General features: G+C 36.5%; 1 protein-coding gene across 1 annotated transcript; it reads left to right on the top strand.

Annotated features, from left to right (window-relative positions):
- The first annotated feature begins 8,014 nt into the window (after positions 1 to 8,014).
- Positions 8,015 to 27,174, top strand: LOC115447450 (SET and MYND domain-containing protein 4). Its single transcript, XM_037444061.1, has 15 exons — positions 8,015 to 8,375; positions 8,729 to 8,987; positions 12,560 to 12,740; positions 13,437 to 13,581; positions 15,469 to 15,627; positions 16,216 to 16,353; positions 17,013 to 17,220; positions 17,604 to 17,796; positions 19,159 to 19,255; positions 19,547 to 19,733; positions 21,469 to 21,616; positions 22,183 to 22,320; positions 23,525 to 23,604; positions 24,550 to 24,626; positions 25,604 to 27,174. The coding sequence occupies exons 1-15, from the start codon at positions 8,230 to 8,232 to the stop codon at positions 25,797 to 25,799; spliced, it is 2,352 nt and encodes a 783-aa protein (XP_037299958.1). The 5' UTR covers positions 8,015 to 8,229; the 3' UTR covers positions 25,800 to 27,174.
- The last annotated feature ends 129 nt before the right edge of the window (positions 27,175 to 27,303 follow it).

Genomic DNA, 27,303 nt, shown 5'->3' with positions numbered 1-27,303 from the left:
CGGCACAGGTGCGCGTGCGCAGGTAGCATCCCCCCACACCGTCCCGCTGCCCGCGCACGCCGTCTGCGGAGCTTTCGCGTACTGAATAGCGAATACGACGCGCTCCAGGTTCCGTACGTGTTCGGAATGAGCCGTTTATTAGGTTAGTAGGCATATGGGTAATTTTTAATATATCGCGTGGTTAGACACGGGGAAAGTGTTGGAATAATTGTGTTGTAGGATGACTGCCGCCTCGGTGCCGTCTCAACTACAGCAGGTTCCGAGTGAGCGTTTCACATAGTTGCTTTAATATTTTAAAAGAAATACGCACATACAACACTTTATCCTACTAAAGTATTGTGTCTCATTCTCTTACCTACTTATTATAAGATTATTTTATGCATCAATTGTCTAAAATGTAATTGAAATAATGAATTACATCAATTGATTTGCCGTTTAAAGAAAATAAATGAAATATTTATAATATGGTGTAAACAAAGTGATAATAAGGTCAGTGCTCAGTGCACACTCATCTCCAGTTATAGCGCTTGTTAACGCGTTGAAATCTTTTTTACTGAGCTAGCAATAGGAAATGTAAAATATAGTAAGTGTGCAAAGTGGACCTCATACATGAGTGTTAGGGGTATCAATAGCAATTTGTCGCTCTGCGTTGGCTAGTATAATAATAATAAAGCCTTTATTTACAACCATAATTTACAATATTATTTTTACTCAGCAATGGTGGTGATCTGTCTGTCTTGCTTAACAGTATAGGCCTGTCCCAGAGTCTTCCACTGGTCTCGGACACGTGACAGTCTCATATATCTATTTCCTACCGCTTTTTATATTGTCATCGGCAAAAATTTTAAAGCTCAAGGTAATTGAGTAGTGAACATTTTACAACTACACATTTTTTATTGTTTTAGCTATTCTATTCTACATTTAATTAAATCGAAACCCAAAAGACTGGCTGCAAGACTTTGACAATGAGTTCAATCTGTGTAGGTCGGACCGACAATAGCTGGCTAAGTAGCAGTTAATTAACAAAGATGTGATGAGCGACAAAGTCGAGAAGTTATGTCGGAGGCAGTGGCGAAAGGTGAAATTTGCCGAACGGGAAGACACAACTATCAGAGACGGCTTTACCTATTGTGCAGGGTGTGACCCGTACACGGGCGCAGTGTGTTAGAGAGCGCCGAGCGCCGCTCGCAACGCCGTCAAAGGGACATGCGTCTCCTAAACAACCTGCGCCCGTGCTAAGGCCGGCGAGCGGCTTCTTTACTTTACACAATAACTTTTGATTTAATATCATCAAATTTATTAAAGATCACATTGTCTCCTAGGGGGCGTCAAGGATTTCTTGCACACGGGCAGCACATGAATCTTATGTTGGGTTTTTTGCTCAATATCATCCTGGAATCTGGAACTAGCAAATGGTAATAAAATCACTCCCTGTTACATGACATCTAACGTAGCTGGGAAGCTGGTAGGAATCAAGTTGTACGGACACTTCACCATTGATATGGGTTATATATCAGCATACTCATAGAAAGGGAACAAGGCGTGACGGTACGTAAGTACAAACATTATGGAGAATTGATTGTACCACCTTTCATTTTGGAAGTTGTCCGAATATTCCATTATTTTCCCTATAATAATGTAAAATAGAAACTGATTCAGTTTGGACGGTTTTTAATGCAAACACTTTCTCGTTTCGATCGATTCGTCTCGATCGAATGTTACGCAAAACTCTTGATTGAAGAAAGTTATTAATAAGAACGATTCGTGGATCATTCGGTCTCGGTCTGCTTCCATACTAAATATTAGCACGTTCAGTGAGGTTAGAATTCGCATGATTTTTTGGCTGCACACATGCATATATATTTGTATAGCACTCCGCAGTCAACACCAGGGGAACCTGTGAATGGCATACTGGAATCCTCCGGCTAAGTTACTGCAGGAATCTGGAGGATAATTGGAATATCTGGGGAAAGGAAGTGCGGAGGAAGGACAAGGAATCCTCTTAGGATGGGAGGACTTTATGATTTGTAGTACTGGACGTGACTCCTACGACGGTCATCAGAATTATACTGACGTTTCTCTGGATTTACAAACCGATTTGGAGCCTGGCGTCGTTGCAATCAATATGGCGGTATTATTTCTCTTTGAGTTGATTTTTTATTGAGTATTCTTCCGCCTAAAGTAACATAACGAACTGCAAAGTTCTTTATAGTCATGAAATGCGCTTACAATACTGATAACTATTACGCTTCGGTGACTTACTATAGGAAATAAATGAGAAAGGCCAGGGCGAAATCGTAATGGACTGACTGAATTTGGAATGAATCCAAAGTTTCCACAGGTCTGCGCAAGCGTATACATTTGAAGGCGGATCTGCCGCGTACTTAAGTGTCTTAAAATGTTACTTTGTACGCAGAATTGAATTTAAAAAACATGTCCGGCGTGCGAATTGTAATGTACTTATTTAACATTTCGTAAATTATTATAATTAGATTAATTCAAGTGCTCTTGATAAAATACTGAATTATCGTATATAATATCAGTTAGTTATAAGGAATTACACGACTTGAAGCATGAAAGCCAGTACGTACAGTATTTTGTTTTAAGAAGAAAAAGAAAGAAGGTTGCGTTCATATTTCTTCACCTCTAACGACCCGTTTCACAAACAAGTACTTAAAGGTTTTTATCAGTTATCATGTAATGAAGATAATATTCGTTTTATTACCATTAATTTATTTGGAGTATAGATAAGAGTGTGATTTTTGTATACAATAAGCTATCTCCAGTGTTACTTATAAAAATTTTGCAAAAGTATGTTTAGTTAAAATACAAAACTTGATCAGCTGTAAGTCACAATCCGCCATCTTGCCTCTTAATAACGTTTAAACTAGGAAACCGATGAAGTTTTGACAGCTATTTAAGCAATTCTTAATCACCTCTTAAAGCTAAAACAAGTTTATGAGTAAGGCTTATAATTGTTAATGTGACGAGGAGTATTTATTAGAGGTTGTGAAATCGGCCCTTAGTCTTAGATAACATTTCTAACTTTCTTTTAGAGTCTAAGAGAAATATTTTTAATTTTTATGTCCTCGGATAAATAACTGCTGTTAGCATCATTGGAGAATTACGTATTAATTCCTTCCCAAATCCTGACAGTACTAAGTAAACTATAAACAATATTTCCTGTGAAAGATATTATTTTTAATGTTTAGTTTCCACTAGAGACTACGCAATCTTGGGATTTGACATAATTAGGTACGCACTAAACTAATAAAGTCTTTGTTTTAGGGGTGGTTTTTTTAGGTTAATTGATATATAAAAACTTACTTATGGTTTACGGCCTACTAGTTTTGCATCTTTCTCCAATATCTAATCTTGCCAGATTCTCTCGCATACGAGATATTTTCTATATACCCTACTTATTTATATATATAGTGCAGTGATATGTCCTCATAGGTTTTCAAATTCCTCAAATATTTCAGTAATGGAATGCAAAAAGATAGCAACTAAGCTGTCCATTTAGGGAAAGAATCGGAATAGGCGCGGTAAAAGCGATATCCGGCCGATACATGCATTTAGTGCGCACGATTAAGGTAACTGTGTGTTAAGGGAAAGCACCTCTTCAACTTTGTTCTTTTTTTGATAGTCATATGAATTTTGTAAAATTAGTTAAGTGTTAGCGTGTTGTCTAAAATTTATTCTAATTTTCACTCTCAATATTTTTTGTCTTTTTTTGCTTATGAAACTAAAAGCAGCAATTGAGATTGGACTTTAAATAACTTTTATAGTGTCTATTTTTGATGTGGCAATATGTACACAAGTTAATGGCAATACCATTTATTTATTTATAGTTAATCGTGCGCACAGTACACTCCCTACGCTGGAATAACGTCGGAGTCGACACATGATACACTTGTCCCTATACTCATGCTCCCTCTTTTGAAAGTTCATTAAAATATACAATATTAAAAACAAAGAGTAAGTAATTTTCTATACACATTTTAACGTTTATCGTGCAGTGTCATCGTACCTTTTGCAAATGGTACAAAGTTTCGATTTAAATGCTGACTGTACATTCCTGACTGTCCGACTTACAATAGGGGACCGGACAAATTTTCAGAAGGTGTTTTAAATTGATCATTGTGGATATAAATAGCCAAGAAAAATAGTATTTTGCACAAATAAAGCTTAAAAAGTACATAAAACCATGCCTAAATGTTAAATACCTATAATTCCCGCGCAAACGCTACATTATGTCATTTCGTCTCGTGTGACGTCATACGTGGATAAAGCAACTTGACAAGTGTTGTCATTTGAACAGTGGTTCAATAATGCCAGATTAGGGTTATTTACCCTAGATTTAGGGTAATACTGAATCAGCAGGGTATTTTTTTTATGGTAATTTTTGGGGTAATTCTACGAGTTAAGGTATTAAAGCTATTGTTTCACGGTATTGTAATAAATATTGAGCTTAGAGAAAGATGTTTCCTACAAAAATTGTAGGCCATGAAACAATTATAATTTTTTATTCAATACAATTTTCGTGTACAGCTAGTTATTCCTAATAAAATGAGATAATTAAATTAATAATTATTGTAGTGGAAGTGAAGAAAGAAGTGGCGTCTGCATAGATAAGGATATAGAAAAAAAAGTACCGAATTATTTATGATTGGTTTAAGGGTAAAATTTTAAATTCCAAATAATCCTGGGGTAAAGAGAAATTATGATCTGGCAAAACTGCATAGACCGTGTTAATCTCAGGCAATCTCAGGTTAATGTGTAACAACCAGAATTCTATATAAATAAATATTCTATTCCATCTCATGTGGCAGCTAAAACATAAATAAATACATCTCATAACCATAACCTCCCTGGGTGTACAAATGATTTAATTAATTGAAATATTCATCGATTTATTTTAAACCGAAACACTATTTTTTTATTTACTTATATCAAAGTGATCCTCACAGAACTAAATCGGTGAGTCTGCAGACATTCCGTCGTAGGTTCGTCTTGCTAACTGCAACCACTTTATTCGTATATCTGCTTTTCGTGGTACATCAATAAATAATTTGTTTGGTAAAGATATAGAAGTATTATTACATTCAGGTACGACGCACCAACGATATTTTTTGCGGTCCATTATGATTAACGATTAAACAATCTGTAAACATTAAGCTGGAAGATAGTAACAACGTCCCTTTTAAATTAATATTAATTATTAGAGCAGTTCTGTGTCAAAAAAACACCTTTAAAGCATTAAAATAACACAACGAGGTATGACATCCAGATGACGTCTGTTTGTTTACATTTTACCCACGTGTGACGTCATGCGCCGTGATTGGTGTTTCATTTGCCGTAAAGAATAGACTAAAAATATTATAATTATTGTATTTTATTTATTGATTTAAAAATACAAATCACAACTCTTTTACAAAAACAAATATGAGATAATATTTTTAATATTACAAACTTTACTTTAAATTGAATTTCAGATTTTTTGGTAATACCTGTCCGGTCCCCTATTGTTTGATCAAAACGCATCTTTTACACGTCTTAACTGGGTTCTCTGGTTGACAATTGCTAGAAGGATGGTATATAGAATTTTAAATGTTAAATACCATTATTTTTACAGGAAATCTGAAATATGATTTATTAATAAATAGTTAGAGTATCTTTTAGTCCGCGAGTTTGATGATATGTTAACAGACAGGTTAGTACTCTATTATACTAAGCCGCCATGCCTAACCTGTATGTAAACGATAAGTTTAGGACCTAACACAAACCATGGTCTTATATGAATTTCTTCACGAACCTCAAGTAGGTAGAGTCTAAAATATTCTCGTCCTAATTTTCCTCAAAACTATATCACGTGGCCGGAGCCGCGGACAAAAGCTAGTTTCTCATATTCCTTCTTCTTTAAGGAGCATACGGACATTAAAAAAAATAGCTGTAAACACAACAAGCACATTAAATAAAAATATCAAACTCCGACAATTTGGCATGAAAGTTCTTGCCCTTAAGAACTCACAGAAATATAAACAATCTAAAAAGGGTTACTCGCTACTATCACTATCATTGCCTTCCATTTGAAGTAACCACGCCCAATGAGAAACAACAAGTGGACCTTATTCGTGTTTAAACAAAGGTAATTTTTATTTGAATTATGGTAAAACGAAAATGACCAAAGAAAAGGTGCAGTTTGTTAGGGTTGGGTATATTGTTTTTTATTTATTTTGACAAACATATAATTAAATTTGGACAATAGGGTATATAGCCGAAACTCAATCCAATGCAATTAGATATATGAACGATATTAGGTTTGTCTCTAAATGTTATTTTGTGTCTTTCAAATAATTTATAGGAATTTTCGAGGATGTGTGAAGTCTATCAATCCGCACCAGGCCAGTGTGGTGGACTCCTTAGTCCTAAACTAACCTAATCCCTCTCAGTAGTAGAGGACCGTGCCCAACAATGGAACAGTATATAATAAACGGCTGATATTATTATTATATATAAGAAAGGGAGCCGACAGGAATGCGGTTATATGGACCTTTCGCCTCTGGCATGCCATCTGAAAATAGTATGGTAGGTATTATGTTGAGGAACTGAATTAAAGAAAGCAGCCCTACCCGTACATTTAAGTGGTTGGAACGTAAGTATGCGATGTCGCTTTCTTTATCCTTCCATTACGATGGGCTCATCGTCCAGTTTTGGCCTGCAATCCATTATAGTAACCTCAAATCTATGTCGCATTAAACAAAACACTCACGCACTGTTTAATGACCACCTAATTGGTTTTAGAGATTTATTGATTTCACTTTAGCATACTTTAATTTATCGAAATCGTACGTAGGTACCTATCTGCTTAGCATTTGTTTTTTTAATAATCATTTGCACCGCGGAGTATGTAGGTATTCTTAAGGCGATACCTCAAGGTCCATTTTCATACATTTTGTTTCGGCTTTAATCTGGGTAACTAAACAAGTATTGGCAAGTAAAGAATTTAAATTCACGTCTAGTTAGTGATTAGTTCTCGCAGTTGAAAGAAAAACGTAAAAATAATTAATAATCATGGCCTTTAAAATTTAATATGACGAAATTTTAAAGGCAGAAATATCCATGATTATTAATTATTTTTACATTTTTCTTTCAACTGCGAGAACTAATCACTAACTAGACGTGAATTTAAATTCTTTACTTGCCAATACTTGTTTAGTTACCCACATTAAAAGCGAAACAAAATGTATGAAAATGGACCTTGAGGTATCGCTTTGTTTTTTCGGATACATAGGGTGATAATTATAATAAATATAAATATAAACATACATAGATAGATATGATGTCTCTAATATTTACTTCTGACTACCTACCTACTGTTAGAGGTAGGTATTATGGAATTACTAAATTTAGTTTTCCATGAATTAGCATTTTACACCGGCGCGGCATTCCATATTATGCGAGCAATGTCGCGGCACAACTCGCAAATCCCATCTAACAGATAATCTAAAATAAGTGTGTTTGTTTGAATGTTGTAAGTAAGTATAAGACAGCTTTGTTAATCTAGGAAGAACCAAAGAGCATTATAATACTACGGGAAGAATAATAGCCAATAGCATGAAAAAAAAATACATTTGTTCTATGTACGACCCGTATAGCACTCAGACAAGATATTTAAAATACCCTTTTAATATGTACATATACGTATTCTTTTGCGTTTATTTGTGTTGTTATTTTCTTTATGCGTGTTTGTTTTTTTTTAATTTATTATGTTTATATTTTTGTTTCGGTCACTGTGTTCAGTGAGTTCAAATATGTTAAATCATAATTTTTACTTACTCACCTATGCATCAACAATTTTTAAGTGTTTTAATAAAAGTATAAAAAGTGGATAAAATAATATAAAATAATAAGCTTTTTTTCAGTAATTTTAAATAACATTCATAAGTTGTGTAAAACGGAAAGTAATAAAGGCCAAATGTCAATGTGTCAAATCAATATTAACCTACAAAATTGCATGAACCACAAATTTCCGTAATGTTCTATTTATACAGTCGTATATTTAATTTGACTGTATCAAAATGTATAATTTCGATTCATTTTCTTTAAATTTTGCAAGTTTCAATATTTTTTAGATAAAGCCAATTATAAAGTGAGATTACATTTAAGATTGACAAATGTAAATTCCTATGTTAATAATAAGCTGTAATTTGGGCCTGGAATGAAAAAATGAGCAATATAGAGCTGCCGGACGACTGTGCTAAGCAATGGGAGATACTTCTCCTACTTATTTCTGCAGAAGAGAAGAAAATCGACCGGACCAGCGATGGCGAAATAGATACTATGAATTATTTCTTCAAGAATGAGGGGATCAGGTTTGTCCATTCTGAACACGCTATAAATCCATTAAATGTCTGTAAGGTGTAACTAAATATTAGCCACTGAATGTCACTGTTTTAAAGAAAAAAAAAAGTGTGATACATTGTTAGTCTATAGTGTTAATCAAATAAATAATCAAAGCATTTTCATTAGAAAATGCTTTGATTAAACCGCCTCACTTGCTTACAATACAATCCAAATTCTCTTAATATAAGACCTTAAACAACTTATGCATAATTGAGAAAGAAAAAAATCTGTAAATTTTAATGGTCTCATAATAAATCCAACATCAGCAATTTCACAATCAAATACAAAAAACAAACTTAAATTCATTGTTTAATAATTCCAGGAGAATCCTCCTACAATGGCTGCAGCAGATGAAGCAATCATACGCAAAGAAGATGAGTGAGACGGACACAGCTTTGAAGTCAGATGAAGTAGCACTCCTGTGGAGGCAGAAGGGAAATGACAAATTCCGAGCCAACCGACTGGAAGATAGCTACAGATGTTACATGAAGAGTGTGCTCTACGCTCCACAGGATGGCCCGATGTATCCCCTCGCCCTGGCTAATAGATCTGCTGCACTCCTACGCATGAAACGGTTCCAGGTAAATTATTATTCAACAAAATTTGTCTACTGATTTCTTATGTTTACGCGAATGTTAGACATTAAAATTAAACTATTTTTCAGATTTTATTGCGGTTTTTATATTTTGGTTTTCTTACGACATTTCGTCGAGTTTTTCGAGTCCCCCCCATGACCACGAAGGCTGTAAAGTCTTCCAAATGTTGGGAGAAAAACAAATTATTAAAACTGCAATAATGTCCGACAAATCGTTTTGATTTTAAAATTTGTCTAATTTTTTATTGACGTTTTGTCATAAATGGATTGATAAAATGCTTCAAGCTTTGTACAAATTATTAATGTATGAGGATGGAACTAAAATATTATTGGTCTTATATGAATATAATGGGGCATGATTTTATATTGAATTTGTGGTTATACTAACCCTGCTTAATGCGAAATGATCCAATGACTATGCATGGTGTAAGATATTTATGCAAATGAAGTTACAAGCTATGCTTTATCTTTTTATCCTGATAAACTCGGAGACGAGAGAAATGTAACAAAATGTATAACAATAACTGTCATTTAGTCGATATATGTGTTGTTTGCTAAATCATTGTATCAAAACAAAATAACTATTAAATGAAGCTATTTATTGTAGCATATTGGGTAATTTAGGATAAGATGCACACATGGGGAAGCAGAGTATGTGAAGTGGCGTACAGCCAGGTATATTGAAGAGGTGGGTGTATAACAGGCAAAGATAGATCTAACTCTGTGCAGACAATGTTGTGAAGGACCTTGTTTATAATAATTTATTTCAATATCAACACTATAATACTGTCTATGAACAAGCTATATGTATTAATATATCTAAGCGACAAATATACTGAAAATGAATTATATAAACATTTTGATTCGCCATATTTTTCTGCGTCATTTGATCTAGGTTTTATATGTCTAGGATAATTTTAATATCATTTGACTATATCCTTAAAAAATAAAGTTATCCTTATAAAATAAGTGTTATGAATTTTCATATTAAATCAAAACTTTAAAGCACTCTAATCTAAAATTTACTGATTATATTAGATATTATTGCTTTAGAAACAACTTTGCCTTTCTTACAATTTGAGTATTAACTCTTATGGGTGATTATAATTATGTAAATTTTATTTGTGCATGTTAGTGTGCCCATGTTTGATACACACATATCTTGCGCTTGGTCTATAGATAACAATTAAATGTTTTCTAATATTTATTATAATGCAGTATGAAACTTACATGTTATATGCCAATGTTAAATGGACCCACGCTTATGTTATAAAGATGATGCATTGCGAAATCTATATTTTTCTCTCGAATCCATGATAAGAGTAGTTTATAAATATTTAATATTTATAGATTTTGAAGATTATTAGCTGTTTGTGTATTATAATGTATATTTCTTAATGTTAATCTATACTATTATATAAAGCTGAAGAGTTTGTTTGTTTGTTTGTTTGAACGCGCTAATCTCAGGAACTACCGGTCCAAACTGAAAAATTATTTTTGCGTTGGATAGCCCTTTGTTCGTGGAGTGCTATAGGCTATATATCATCACGCTATACCCAATAGGAGCGGAGCAGTACTGGCTAATCTCAGGAACTACCGGTCCAATCTGAAAAAATGTTTTTGCATTGGATAGCCCTTTGTTCGTGGAGCGCTATAGGCTATATATCATCACGCTATACCTAATAGGAGCGGAGCAGTAACAGCTAATCTCAGGAACTACCGGTCCAAATTAAAAAAATATTTTTGCGTTGAATAGCCCTTTGTTCGTGGAATGCTTTAGGCTATATATCATCACGCTATGACCAATAGGAGCGGAGCAGTAATGGCTAATCTCAGGAACTACCGGTTCGAACTGAAAATTTATTTTTGTGTTGGATAGCTCTTTATTCGTGTAGTACTATAGGCTATATATCATCACGCTATGACCAATAGGAGCGGAGCAGTAATGGCTAATCTCAGGAACTACCGGTCCAAACTGAAAAATTCTTTTTGCGTTGGATAGCCCTTTGTTCGTGGAGTGCTATAGGCTACATATCATCACGCTATGACCAATAGGAGCGGAGCAGTAATGGCTAATCTCAGGAACTACGGGTTCGAACTGAAAATTTCTTTTTGTGTTGCATAGCTCTTTATTCGTGTAGTTCTATATATCATCACGCTATGACCAATAGGAGCGGAGCAGTAATGGCTAATCTCAGGAACTACCGGTTTCAACTGAAAAATTAGTTTTGTGTTGGATAGCCCTTTATTTGTGGACCGATATAAGCTATGTATCATCACGCTATGACCAATAGGAGCGGAGTAGTAATGGCTAATCTCAGGAACTACCGGTTTGAACTGAAAAATTAGTTTTGTGTTGGATAGCCCTTTATTTGTGGACCGATATAAGCTATGTATCATCACGCTATGACCAATAGGAGCGGAGTAGTAATGGCTAATCTCAGGAACTACCGGTTTGAACTGAAAAAATCTTTTAGTGTTGGATAGCCCTTTGTTCCTGGAGTGCTATAGGCTATATATCATCACGCTATGACCAATAGGAGCGGAGCAGTAATGAAACATGTTGCAAAAACGGGGAAAATTATAAGTTTTGAGGTCTTCCGTTGCCTGCGCTGCGTAAACGGTTAAAGTTATGTAACAATGATGTGTGACGGGATTGTTCCACTTTAAAAGTTCTAAAAAATATATTATAAAACAAAGTCCCCCGCTGCATCTGTCTGTCTGAGCGTGTTAAACTCAAAAACTTCCCAACGTCTTAAGATGAAATTTGGTATGGAGACAGTTTGAGACCCTGCGAAGAACATAGGCTCCCGGGAAACTACTACTTTTATAACGGAATACTTTAGCCTGAAAAACTTTATAACGCGGGCGGAGCCGCGGGCAAAAGCTAGTCTATCTATAATAATACTTGATATGTTAGTCTCAAATTCCTATATCTAAATTAAATGTTTAAAATTTGAAGCATTACTAAAAAGGTTTAGAAAAAAATCTATATCTGCACCTAAGGAGTGTAGTATATGCAATGAAAATAAATGTATGATAATATATTTCTTTTACAACCTGTTTCACATGTTTCAACATATTAAACAATTGATGTAGATAGTATTAATTTTATTTTGGGAGTATATAGTGTGCGACTTTTGTACTTGGTGGGTTTATAAAAAATTATGTGACAAGTAGCATTTACTCCGATGCTGTGTAACAAACCCTTAACTTTACATGTGAATAAGGGACCTGTGAATAAGGGAGTAAAATTTTGATAAATTACTACAACCTTTGACATGACCAACTTTAGATATTAGCTGGCGAATTAATTTAACTATTACTTACTAGTTCATACATATATCCCAGTATATATTTATTTTGTTGTTATTAGCGGGTGGAAGGCTTCTAACGACCCCTGTTAGTATGTGGTCAGTAACTTGCTGTCGCCCATAGACTTTGGCAATGTAAAGAACAGAGTCAATCTGCTGCCTATCATAAAAAAAAACTTAAAAGGACTGACTGTATCCACATAATAGTTGTACAACTTTAGTTAATTAATAATCTCATTTCTAGGAGTGCCTGTCGGACATCAAGCTGGCGCTCGCTAGCGGCTACCCGAACGAGCAGCGTCACAAGCTGTTGCTGCGCCGCGCCGACTGTCATATAGAGCTGGGCCAGCGCACCAAAGCGCTTGAAGCGCTTAACGCTTCATCACAACACGCCGCTAGTTTGAAGCTGTCTGCAGCGCAGTGCGGTTGGTATTTTTACAATCTAGTGCGGATGTTATATAATCACAACGAAATCTTGGTATTGGTCAAAAATAATGTGTATGTGGAATGGACTGCCGATACGAATGTTCGCAAGTTCGAATCCCAAGGGCACACACCTCTAACTTTCCTAAAATAATGTGTATATTATTTTAGAAAAGTTAAAGGTTATGTAGTGGACTAAGGCCTAATCCCTCTCAGTAGTAAAGGAGGCCCGTGCTTAGTAGTGGGACAGTATATACTATAGGACTGATATTATTATATTATAATGTGTGTGAAGTAAAACAAAGTATTTAAGGGATGTTTACCTGATGCAGTGATGGGCTTCTATCAGTTATCAAAACTTGAAATGGTTAAGTTCCATTTACAATACGATTATATTTACTGGTGGTAGGATATATCCGCTCGGATAGCGACTACCATACACAAGGTGTTAAAACCCACCATAGTGACTCATATAAGTGTTTCGCGTTCCGGGATCAGCCTTTGTATATCCGATTCCAACAGGTCGGCATAATCGTGTCGACTGTTAAGAGGTAATCATCTCTCGTCAGTCGACATTCTATTGAAGCTATAAAAAAATACGTGCAGCGAAGAGTAGTGCATTATTAGCAACTAAGCTTGCCATTGATCATGTATCTTGGACATTATATTTGATTAAATATTTATTTTATATTCCTCAGCGGAATTCGAGAGACACATACGAGACCTGGAAAGGAAGGTGGAAGTAATCGTGGAGGAGGAGAAAGTAGAGGATGGCGTTATACCGGAGTGCTACAAGGGCCTCAATGAGAACTTCCATGCCGCCTCTAATGCTATAGAGTTACGGTGAGTAGTTTCGACCTGAATATGTTTCTGCTGGTGAATCGGTGGGAATAGGCAATGAACCTAGATAGTCTATAGGTGTCTCACTAAGAAATTGTACTTTTTTATTACATATTTTTGGCGCCGTAAAGGTTGACACCACTAAAGAGGAACAGGTGGTTATGTTGCTTTATGGAAGGGGAGATTTCCAGTCAGGCAGATGTTGCACTACAAAGAGAGTTTTTTTAAGTTAAACTTTTATCTGTATTTCATAGCAGTTCTCTTTAAAGCTTGTCCTTGGGGGGATTTAGAGTACTAATTATTATAAATTATTCTCAATAATCCTTCACTTGACTCTCAAAAGGTTGCAAATAAAAGTCCAGAAGTGGTTAATTCCATACTCCCTTATGCATAACCGTTATTTATCTAACGACGGAGCACTAACAGACTTGTTATCACAGCAATGCTTCGTCCTTAGATAAATAACTTCCTATCTTCAAAAAGAAAATATTGAACTCGCTTGTTGAAACCTAAATTTAGTTTTATATTCGGTTTTATATTTAGAATATACTGCACTTATGGTGCAGCCAATTGTTTATTGTTATGTATTTAATATGTTCATGCTGTGACAGCCTGTAATTAAAACAGCACTGCAGCAATTACTTACGGAATTGTTAAAAAAAAACTATGTACGGTGTATGTTTTGTTGGCTGTTCAAATAAATAACGTTTATGAATAAGAGAGTTAGTCTATATTGGTCACATATATGAAATCACTTAATTCTACAATGTGTATTGTACTGTCCACGGTTACATGGGCAACGTGGCGTGTGACGGCGAACGACTAACGAACGCCAGCGAGCGTGCCCCTGCGCAGCTACAAGGTGTAAAATTAGCAAAATACAAACTCTATGACATACAGTATCTCCCTATATCCTTTTGACAGAAGGCTTCCTTCAGCATTAGCCGTTTTTGCCTGTTCCTTGACGTTCTCGTCTAAGTAGATTAATGCTAACCATCTAAGGCACACCTCTGTGCAGCCGTCCTTTATTGTCCGTATATAGAGCTGTTACAAAAGTTGGCACGTTCATAGTACTCATCAATACAATTTTATACAGCATGTTACAAAAAACCGACAGCCTTGGTGGCGTAGTTCTATTACGGTAGGTTTTTTTTTGTGGGGAAAAAACGCGTTGTCGCTACCACCTTGGAGTTTAAGTGGAATGGTTACGTTGGTTCCACTGGTCTAACAGTGCCGAGATCTTAGGTTTGATCCCCTATCGAGCAGTGATGTTGGGTATTTTTACACAGTATCAGTATGGAGTCTGGAATTTTTGTCTCATATGGCGATAGGCACACCCTCTATCACATGGGATACGCACGGCAAAAAGTGGGTGGATGGGTGCACCAATTGCGCCTCTGCCTACCCCTTCGGGGATAAAAAGGCTTGAGTATTAACGTGTATGTTACAAAAAATATTTCATATTATAATTGATGGGATAGACATAGGTGTAAAGAGAACATCACACTATATTTTAGTTTGTTTTCAATTCAAGAGCAGTGCGTCGTCATGACAACTGAATTATGTTTATTCACTGACATTATACACACACGCACAACTCTTGAACATGTTTTACGCACTAACTTTAATAATCGTACTATACGTCACTACATAATATACAAGGTGGTACCAGTATTCTGTTGGTATTTAAGCATTTACAAAATTCCAAATAGAGTAAATAAATTGAATTTTATACACCAGAATTTAGTAGTTTATGTCGGTTTATGATTGGATAAAACGCTGGATGAAGGCCGCTTTTGACATGTCCGTATGGAAATCTTCAGGAGAGGCCTTGCAGCAGGGGACTTCAGATAGATGATGATGTTGATTTTTGATAAAATCACGTTCCAGTCGTAATGACACGGCGGGCCGTCACGTGGTGACGTGTCACGCGACACGTCGTGGCGACGTGCTGTTCTCCGAGGAGCCGTACGCGTGCGTCACGCTGCCGACCGGCACCGACAGCGCCGTTTGCGACAACTGTTGCAAGTCGTCTGTTAATATTGTACCGTGAGTTACTTGTACACGTTTTAACGAACAGATGCCTTTCTAAAATCGTTAACTCTAATAGAAAACTGAAAAAAATTATGGGTATGTCATATCTTATAGATCAGACGTTTCCGCCCTCGCAGCAACCAATACAATAATAAATGAACTACTCTAAACAGCAATAAAAAAACAAATCTCTTTTCTGTGAATCATGTACTGTAGTTTATACCTTGAACTGATTTTGAAACGAGCAACACCAGAGTTTCTTGCCCGTTCTTCTCTGGTGAAAACAGCTTTTCGAAGTTGTGGTAGAGTTAATATTGACGGAATCTAAATAATGTATAACATTTTACAGATTCCAATAAATTATTTCATTTCATACAACTCCTGTAAGCCAGCCAGAATCAGCAATGGCATGCATTTTAAGATACTGAGCGGTGAAGCTCAGCAAGTCTCTGGGAACGCCTATTTGTCATTATCCCGCAACGAAATTAATCAAATAGAAAGATAGGGAGGAGTTCGAAAATATTCATTGTCCACTTCCTTTCATAGTAAAGCCGGAAACAAAATAATGAACTAAGGTGACATTTTAACATGTTCGTGCAACAGTTGCAGCGCGTGTTCCCGCAGCGTGTACTGCGGGGCGGAGTGTCGGTCGCGCGCTTCCGCCGTTTTCCACCGCTGGGAGTGCGTCGGAGCGCAGGCGGACCTCTTCCCCACTGTGGGCATAGCGCACTTAGCTTTAAGGTATGTTCCAAGTACACACATTTTATGAAGAAATAACATTCTAGCTGTTGTAGCTGGCCCAATAGTTCTCTATGTTTTATTTTGTACATAAATTTTATTTTTACGAAACAGAAAATAAAATGAAAAACGAATTCTTTGAAAGCAGCAACTAAAATGATTATAATAACGCAGTTATTCATCTTTGAAATATTGTTGTGAGCAAATGTGGCGTGGAGGGGTTATCACGCCATCTCTTTCACGCGCACTTCGTGTTATGGACGGCGACACTCGGTTACGTCACAGTTTGCTATTTCTATTATTTGGCAGCTACCCTTCCAACCAAAATTCAAAGCTATGTAACTTATTTATTATTGCGTCGATTTGCTAGATCTTTTTTCCGCTAGTTTTGTAATTACATACATTTTTATAAATGTATTTAAAAAAAAGTATTCGACTATCCTTTTAGTACACATTATAAAATGTGGTAGTTATTCTAGCCAGTGTAATTATTGACAGTACAGTGCCATTCAATAAAAATAAAGTTTTAGTTATTGTGGCTACTGTTGTGTCCAGTCCACTTACCATCAGACGAGCGTCTTGCTCGTCACATTATTAATCGTATAAAAATATCACTTAAAATATTACCATTAAAATTTAATAATATCATTTCTAAATTACAGGGTGTTACTAGTGTCCGCCAGCGACGGTTTTCCAAAGGTGCCTACGACGGAACCCGAACCCCGGACGGCCGAGCAACTGTTCAACAGCTACTCGCGCGTCGACAGCGTGCAAATATACAAACATGACACGCCGGCTTTCTACAGGATGTTCAATCTTGTCACAAATTTTGATAAGATGAACAACGCTGATTATATACAGTATGCTCTGGTTAGTAAACTTTATGCACCATGTTTCTAATGCTAATTTTAAACGAGCAAGACCTTGTAGGGGCCTTATTCTCTATAACACTGCAAACGTGTAACGCGGCCGTGTCTTATCTTCGTGAAATTTGTGTGGAATGGTATTCTGTATGCCAATTTCTATTGTATTGAACATGACGCGATGCGTTACGAGCTTGTTACGCACTGTAAAAATAACGTGTATATGGTTATATTCCCGTGACACGCGTAATGTCATGTAGCTGTCATCTTAGCCGGCTAACATTCCGATGGTAAATGGGTTAATGGATGATTTTTGGCACAATGTCAGCAATGATGACGAGTATATGGTTTCATTTAGTAACGCAATGTAATAATGACTGTGTATTATAGACGGCTACGATGCTGACGCTGTACCTGGAGCGGTTCACGTCGTTCTTCGAGTACATGTCGGGGAGGGTGCCGTACTCAATGTCAGCGTCGCAGCTGCGGCTGTTCGCTGCGGCGGTGGTGCTGCGCAGTCTCGGGCAGCTGGTGTGCAACGGACACGCAGCGCTCAGCCTCGCCACTGTGGAGGAGGGGGAAGGTATGTGTTCATGGTGATAATAGGGGACCGGCCTATGCTTGATTTTGTCCATTATTCTATATATAATGGTTAATAATACGAAAAAGAAGCACTGCTGCGAAAACTGCATAAAAATTGGTTAAAAAATGAGCGAGTAATTCATATTTAAAATATTGTAATGTGCAGAAGTAGGCGCGATGTGGGGATATCGCTTCATTTCTTTCTTTCGCACGCGTCGTAATTCCCGATGACGTCACATGTGGATATTTCGTCTCTTTTATGTTTCTTGTTAATTACCCCTTCCACCGAAATTCAAAGACTTATAACTTGTTGATTTTTTACCGGATTTTAAAAATTCCTTCTGTGTTATAATTTATGTTATGTAAATATTTGATAAAAGTAAAGAACAAAAATGAGTCCGGTACCCTATTGTTGGAAGAATGTTAAACATAATGTTTGTGACATAATGTTTTTGTTGCCTTTGTCTTGTGAATATAGTTTTATAGTTTTTTACTCTTTAGAAATTGGTAATGGCTGTATAGAATTAAAAATTAAAAATTTAAAATGCTTTTCTGTTGTTTCTTGTTCTCATAATAAAACAGTTCGTTTGTTTGGTATCCGTGTATAATTTCAACAATAATGATCAGGTTTATACATAGACAATATATATCTTTTCTTTATCAATGTTTACCAAAAAAAAAAAAATTCATCAAAAACATTTCTATATCAATACATGTCAACACATGAAAGTGTTTTTGATTTATTTTCTCTTATTTATCACATTTAATAGGATTATATTAAAAGCGGTGTAAGGCTATTTGAGACGTATGTCCGCAGATTCAAAACTCAAGGGCACGCACCTGTGACTTTTCTAAAGTTATGTGTGTATTTTTGTGAATTATCGCTTCCTTTAACTCTGGTAGGAAAATATTGTGTGGAAACCTGCGTACGTGAGAAATTCTCTATAAGATTTTTTAAGAGAGAGAGAGAGAGCGACAGAGAGAGAGAGAAAGACATACTGAAGCCTTTTATTCGCGGTAGGTAGAGGCGCAACTAGTGCATGCACTTTTCGTCATGCGTACACCGTCGTCAGCCTAACGGCATATCGGGTACAAATTCCAGACTCCGGGCTGATACAAGACAAACCCAACATCACTTTGCCCGATCCAATAATCGAACCCGGGACCTTAGACTTCAGTCGTACTATTTACCATGTTTGTTTGTATGAACGCGCTACTCTCAGGCACGGTTTGAAATGAAAAAAATATTTTAATGTTGAATAGCTCATTTAATGAGAAAGACTATAGGCTGTATAACATCACGCTATGACCAATAGGAGCAGAGCGTCAATGAAAAATGTTACAATGGTTGTTCTGATGGCAGGTCGCACGGCTACAGAGCGGGAAGTGAGGCGCGCCACCGCGATATATCCCTCTGCCGCCATGATGAACCACTCCTGCGACCCCAACATTATCAACACGTGAGTGATGTCTATGAGCGATAAAAATGTATGATTACAATATTTGAGTGAAACGGAACGTTGGCGCGGTTAGTGAGAAAAGTCACTGCATCGTGATAATGATATTTAACTATTGGAATGTATACAATAGCGACGATAGCCTAGTTGGTTGTGGAACGGACTGCGGAGGCGAATGTCCGCAGGTTCAAATCCCAAGGGCATATCACTGATTATCAGTATGTGAATAATCTCGGTAATTTTTATTCACGGAAAATTTTGTACGAATTTGTAACATGTTTGTTTTTATTTTAGTTTCCACAATGCGCGTCTGATTGTGCGTTGTTCGCGTGAGTTGTGCGCAGGCGCAGAGGTGCATAACTGTTACGGGCCGCACCGCGCGCGTGACGTCACAGCGCACCGACGCGCACAACTGCGCGCGCAGTACATGTTCACGTGCAACTGTACCGCATGCACGGACACAGAGAGGAGGGACTTTGTGGTGAGTATTGTTTGTAAAGCAAATTAACAACAACAAGCTAATTAATACACAACCTCTATACACAAATTGGGTTAAATTCAAAAATCACCGGCTGTTTCAATAAACGATCCCAATCTCAATCCGATTTCGAAAATGAACCAATCAAGATAAGTCATTTGCGAACGTGTCAAAATAATTTATTCTGATTGGTAAATTTTTGACGAAGTCGATAAAAGCGATGGAAATAATTTAAAAAAAATGGCGGTAAATGTTTATTTAAATACTAGCTTTTGCCCGCGGCTCCACCCGCGTTATAAAGTTTTTCGGGCTAAACTTTTCCGTTATAAAAGTCACGCTATATATTGTTCCGGGAGCCTATGTTCTTCCCAGGGTCTCAAACTGTCTCCATACCAAATTTCATCTTAATATGTTGGGTAGTTTTTGAGTTTAACACGTTAAGGCAGACAGATGCAGCGGGGGACTTTGTTATATTATTTATAACTTTTTAAGTGAAACAATCCCGTCATACATCATTGTTGCATAACTTTAACCGTTTACGCAGCGCAGGCAACGGAAGCTCTCAAAACTAATAAATTATCCCCGTTTTTGCAACATGTTTCATTACTGCTCCACTCCTATTGGATATAGCGTGATGATATATAGCCTATAGCACTCCACAAAGGGCTATCCAACACAAAAATATTTTTTTAGTTTGGACCGGTAGTTCCTGAGATTAGCGCGTTCAAACAAACAAACAAACTCTTCAGCTTTATATAATATTTAAATTTAAATATATAACGGAGCGCCTGTCTCAGCAGTATTTTTTAAAATAGTGACGTCAGCAGAACTGACGTCACTACCATCATCGATCGGGTTACTCATAATGGATATTCTACGAGCGTAGCCTTTTATATTAAATTATAGACCAATATAAAATAACCAACACTGTAAATGATACACTCAAAATAAAACAAACACCAAACTATCAAAATAATTAAATGTAATACTCACACTTATTGCTTGATGTGCTCCAGGCGAAATTTCAGGAATAAATTGAATTTTCGCCACGAGCTCACAATATTTAAACAAACGGCATAGGAGTCAATACACTTTCCATATTAAGGAATACACCCGTAATGAAATTTAGCGGCACTAAATGTTTTTGCCTGTTAATTCATTACGAGCATTTACAAAAGTATTCCGATTATTAAATCACTGTTAAACTATTGGAATTATTTAGAATACTTTTTATAAGTGTTGTTTCCGCCGCTTTCCGTTATTTTAAGATCCGTTATTGTAGTTATTTTCTAAGCTTCATAAAATGTTCTAAAAACACAATCATAATTGTTTATAAATTATAACATGAATTTTACTATGTTTTGTTCGACTTATAATTAACTGTCACACTTATTGAGTAATAATTCACTACATAGAAATGTGGTTAATTTAAACCCTTTAAAGATGTGTTAAAACTAAGTTATTACTCATTATAAATGTAAAAATGAATTTAGGCATAGTTTGTTTGCTTTACAATCCCTGTTTTAACTATATTGATTAATAGTTTGTTGCTTAGAAAAATAACACACTACAACTCCTTATTTTTATCAAAGTAACAGTAAAGTTCATTTTATACTCATGAAAATGATAGAATAATTGTAACCAACAAAATATGGTAATTACTGACACTTATTGGTGCCAATTTATGACATGTTTAATTAATAAAATTGTATTACGTCGACATATACGTGTTGTGTAGTCGTTGTTCTCCGCGTACGCGTGCCAGTCGTGCAAGGGCCCGGTGCTGTGGAGCGGACGCCGCGCCCACTGCCAGCAGTGCCAGACCGACTTCAAGCTCGCCAAGGCGCTTACTACAGTCGAGAGGGCGGACGAACTCATGGCGCAAGGTTAGATTTACAGACGGTATAATAAAAAAGAATTTAGTAAAAATTAGATTCACGGTAGTCATTTGGCTTTCGGAGGAAATTTTCACTGAAAACTATTTAGAATCATACCGATTTGAATGGCAATAATATCTAAGCGACATATATATCGAAAATGAGTTATATACATATTTGGAATCGTCTGATTCTTTTGCGTCGTCTAGGACAATATTTATATTATAATTTATTTTTATAAACTAAATAATTTAAATGTTATAAATTTTCTTATTAAAGACAAAACTTTAAATCGCTCTTCTCAAAAGATTATGATTGTTGGTTAAATATGATTGCCTTTTTTTTTTTAAATCCTTATTTAAGGAGCTTGGTCGATATTTCGTTCCGTACGTCCACTTCTACCCGTGCCTACTAAATTTTGATGAAATCGATTGCCTTTCAAGCGTCAATGTAATAAACATAATTTAATTTGCACATCAGATATAGAACGTTGTATTAGTGAGCCAGCGGTACTTACTCTAATAATCTTTGTAAGTAACAACAACAGTACATAATATTTTTCCTCATACGTACAGCGGAACGTGCCTCCGCCCCTGAGGAGCGGTGCGAGAAGGCGCTTGCGTCGTTCAAACTCAAACAGCAGGTGTTACATCGCCATCACACCGCACTGCGTACCACTGCCGACCGACTCGCCAGGATATACGCTGACGTCGGTACGTACACTCAAATGTTTACTTAAGCGATTGTATTTAAATTAAAAAAACGTCACAATAACACACTTTTATGTTGCTAAATATAGTAGTAATTGATAACTGTGTCGCAACTAGCAGCTTCTGCCAGACATAAATATTACAAGAGTTCTAAAGAGAAAGAATTTAAAAACAAAATGTGCGTGTGCGTGCGTGCTTGTATGCGTGCGTGCGTGCTGGCGTGTCAACGTTCAATGTGTCAATATTCTTTATACCGTTAGTGGTAATGTGAAGACTCGATTATTCAGATCTCAGTTGTACGGATTCACAATTTTTCGGATTGCCAACAGCAAGTCGCGACGGGATGAAACTTTGTATGGATTTGAAGAATTTATTAACCTATTATAAAAAATATTTTGTCAATTGGAACCTAAATTACATATGAGTGCTATAAACTATTTTTTATTTCGGGAATGTTCATTAAAGTGGGTAGAGTCAGGAACAAAATAAATTAGTCATAATCAGTGGCGAAGGATGACATTTTTCAAAAGGTAACCCGAAGCAAAATTTAACAGATAACAAAAATTAAGATAAACGAAAATAAATCTAAAAGGGAAGTCGGTAGGAATTGGTTTGTATGGACGCTACGCCACTGGTAAGAATTCATATCTATAAAAATACAGACAACAATAAGTCCGGGTTGATCGAGTCTTCACTAGTATAATGCGGCGTCATGTTATCATAGTATTGAGAAAAAATCCGATCGCCTTCATTTCACCAAAGACTTGAGTAAACAGCACGCACCTGAATTACAATGACACAAATAACCCGAAAAAGTGACTTCGGTAATTACACGATAGTCGATGTTGCATCGATAGTTTCTCAATTTTCAAATGTTGTGGATTATAAAGTCAGTTTAACGGTTTTTTGCTTGCGTCATTATAAGTAAAGGTGGGAGTAATTGTCAAGTATGGAATTAAATTAGTTGACATTAGGAGGACGTCCAGCCTCCGCACCAGAGATACGTTAGATCTCACGTTAGTATAGATATTTAGATATGCTAAAAATATACGCTAAAACTTATAATTGTATGTAATATGGCGCATACGTATATTATGCTGTAGATTAACATGTCTCTTACTTCTTTTAATCCGGAAAAAGTTATACACGGCCTAAGACAAGATAAAACTTAGTTAAAAAATTAAAATTGTAACAATGTTGGTTTCAGGCGAATTCAGCAAAAGCGTGGAGCTGATAAAGCAGAATATACAGAGTCTGGAGTACCAGTTCGGCTCGTTCAGTGTTGAGGTAAGTGAAATGTATTTTTTTGGAACGGGTGCAAATTATAAGAAAAAAAAAAACATATTGAATTATAAAGTAACTCGTTTTTTTAATCATCGATGTCGAAATTTACCGCCATTTTCAATATTCGATCTATAGCGATAATGGACCAATCAGGACCAATTGTTTAATGACGTCATACAAATAAGTTATATTGATTGGTCCATTATCGGAATCGGATTAAAGATTGAGATTGCGATCATTTATTTGGACTGGATGTTAGTCGTACTACTAATTATGAAACCTTGTTTCTCGGTTTGCGGGATATACTCAGGTACTGCAAAATTCAGTTGTGCTTGCCCTGTCGTATATTAATATAATACACTAATACAGATAGTGTATTGGTATCTCTTTAGTACGCTCGCTTATTGTCCTGTGATGTTATAATTTCTCCGTGCGTAAATTATTGTAATTTTTGATGAGAAATAATGTCTTCAAAAACAATTTTTTTTTGCATTTTATGTTGCATTCGGTTGAGTTTATGGATTGACTTAGCTTTACATAACTCGGTCAAATAAATCATACTACGTATAAAAAATTAAATATGACGTTATAGTATTCTTTAAACCTTGTATCTATAAAAGAAATGATTTGGTTAAATCAAAATCAATTTACAGGAATCATAAACTCTTGTTTTTTGCGTTAACCAAATTAAGGCAGCTATTAAAGAATATGTAAAAAGAGACGTTTTTTATCTAAGGACGGAGTAAAGCTGTGATAACAAGTCTGTTTCTCATTGCTGACGCCTGACTTTCATAGGGCCGCTGTGATTGGCTAATATTGTTGTATCTAAATATTAGCCAATCACAGAGGCCCTATGGTTACGCACTGCGAAGGCTGCCGTAAGGCTGAAGGGATATGACTAAGTGACATGCTATGAACAAAATTACATACGTAGTGTGCACGTTGCAGGTGGCGCATGAGTTGAGGAAACTGTCCGACGTGATGTTAGAACGCCTCGTGAACTCGCCGCAGCATCCCGATTGCAGGTAATTTCTTTTTTTTACTTATTTATTTATTTATTAAACTAAAGTAAGGTTATCGATCATTTCATCCACGAAGTCGCGCCTTACTAACCGCCATTTTCAATATACAATCCTGATCTCTTTTTTTCGATCTATCTCAAAATTGACCAATTAGAATAAAGTATTTTGACATAAATGAGTTATTTTGATTGATTCATTCTGGGAATCGGATTGAGATTGAGATTGGGTTCGTGTATTGAAAACGGCTGTAAGTAGTGGGGCGATTATATCCCTAATCGCTTAAAGTGTGCGTAAGCAGCATGAGTGTATTCCCATACTACGGATAGCGTCGAGGATAGGTACCGAGTAAGTGACACAAAAAGTATAGGATTATCAATCAAATGTTTTGTATAATAAGTATCAATTTTAATTGTGATGTTTCTGTCACTTGCGCGGTAGTTACGCCGTAGTTTTTGTTGTTCCTACGAAAGTAAAATGTCATTAAGGTATTATTTTTGTTAATAATATTTGTTAATACTTTAGTGTAGTTATTGGAAATTCGCACTATTTTCACTGAAGATCGCTATTGTTACGAAACCAACTTACACAATGATTGTAGATAAAAATAAAAAAAAAGAATAAACGCACGTTAGGTCTTATTAGGAACCGGACTTTCTTCGGACAACTAGCTTACTGGAAGACAAGAGCAATCAATATAGTGTGAGGGAACAAGAAGGAATAAGGAAGGTTGAATATAGGGGTGTGAGTGGACACTTCTTTTGCCCAAGTAGATCAGGGCTAGGACAATAGTATGTTACCGTATAGTTTATCATACCGCTTGCAGATCAAATCTAAGCTAACTTACTTTCGCTCACTTACGCGTATAGCATAGCTTGGTTTGTATCGTTTGGGGTCTGTATATAAGTATGAAAAAAATGTCTCGCCTATGCGAGGTACTGATATTTAGCTACCTATTGTAGTTATGTTGTCCTATATTTCAGGGAATGGTGTCTAGAAGCTCACAAGATAATCAAAAAGGCGGTGCAGTTAATGGAACTCAACTACGGCTCGTGGGAGCCGCTAGTGAAGAGACTGAGGGAGCACGAGGCGGTCGTGGCTTCGATGCTCGCTCACAGCCGCACACCGGAGACAGCCAATAACATACACCACAACCTGCACTACAACCTCAAAATATAAACTAATCTAGACTATACGTCCCGTGACCGGGTGGGACCAAAGTGGATCCTAATTTGGGGCCATGACGTGGAGTGACGTCGCTCCAGCCAATGTTCCTCTGTTATTAACCCTCAGAGTTTATGTGATTTTAAATATATTTGTATTGAATCAATGTGAACGAAAATTAGGTTAAGGCAAGTTTTTAATATTTTAGTTTTAAGTGTGCCTGGTAAGAAAGCGAATGGGATTGTAGAAGAGTTGGGAATGTATTGATTAGTTAATTGCATTAAATACACTGAAAAGCTACTAGTTTCTAGGAACGGACTGGCGAGGCGAATGTCTGCAGGCTCAAAACCCAGGGTCACGCACCTGGCAACTGAAACTTCTAGTTTTATATTTGTGAATTATGGCTTGGTGTAACGGTGAAGGAAAATATCGTGAGGAAACCTGCATACATCATAAATTCTCTCAGAATTTCGTAGGTGTGTAGTCTACAGCGGCGAAGGGTGACATTTTTCAAAAGGTAACCCGATCCTTAAAAAAAATCCTTAATTAACACATCGCGACCAATTTAACAAAAAACAATAAGTAAGACAAACGTAAATAAACCGAAAAGGGAAGCCGGTAGGAATCGGTTTGTATGGACGCTTCGCCACTGGTAGTCTACCAACCTCCACGAGGCTAACGTGGTGGAATAAGTGCAAAACCCTCTCAGTAATAAAGGAGACCCGTGGCCAGCAGTGTGACAATATATAATTCAGGGCGGACATTATTTATATTTTGTTTAAGGTTATAGGTTATAATTTCGTCGTATTAAATTTTAAAGGCCGAAATATCCATGCATATTAATTATTTTTACGTTTTTCTTTCAACTGCGAGAAGTAATCACTAACTAGACGTGAATTTAAATTCTTTACTTGTCAATACTTGTTTAGTTACCCAGATTAAAGGTGAAGCAAAATGTATGAAGAATGGATCTTAAGCTATAACCTTAATACATTTTTTTTATATGGACAAAATGACCCCTCTGTACCTGATAGGAAGTGGAGTGGTATAATAGAATGTCAACTGACGACATGATTACCCCTCGACAGTTGACACAATTATGCCGGCCTGTTGAAACCGGATATACACAGGCGATGATACGGAACGCGACACACTTGCCTGTGCTATATGAGTTTTAACAGCTTGTGTACGCTGGCCGCTATCCCGGCGGATATAAAATATATCCCACTTAAATTAAACTATTACTTAGGTCACGGCGGCAAAGCGGTCAAAGCGGCGATAGCCTAGTTGGGTGTGGAACGGACTGCCAAGACGAATGTCCGCAGGTTCAAATCCCAAGGGCACACACCTCTGACTTTTCTAAAAATCATGTGTGTATTCTTCGTGAATTTTATCGTTCGCATTAACGGTGAAGGAAAACATCGTGAGGAAACCTGCACAACCGAGTAGTTCTCTATAGGAATTTCGAAGGTGTGTGAAGTCTACCAATCCGCACTAGGCCAGCGTGGTGGACTAAGGC

Source organism: Manduca sexta, chromosome 27 (genome assembly GCF_014839805.1).
Source record: "Manduca sexta isolate Smith_Timp_Sample1 chromosome 27, JHU_Msex_v1.0, whole genome shotgun sequence".
NCBI lineage: Eukaryota > Metazoa > Arthropoda > Insecta > Lepidoptera > Sphingidae > Manduca > Manduca sexta.
This window is presented reverse-complemented; position numbering and strand designations above follow the sequence as displayed.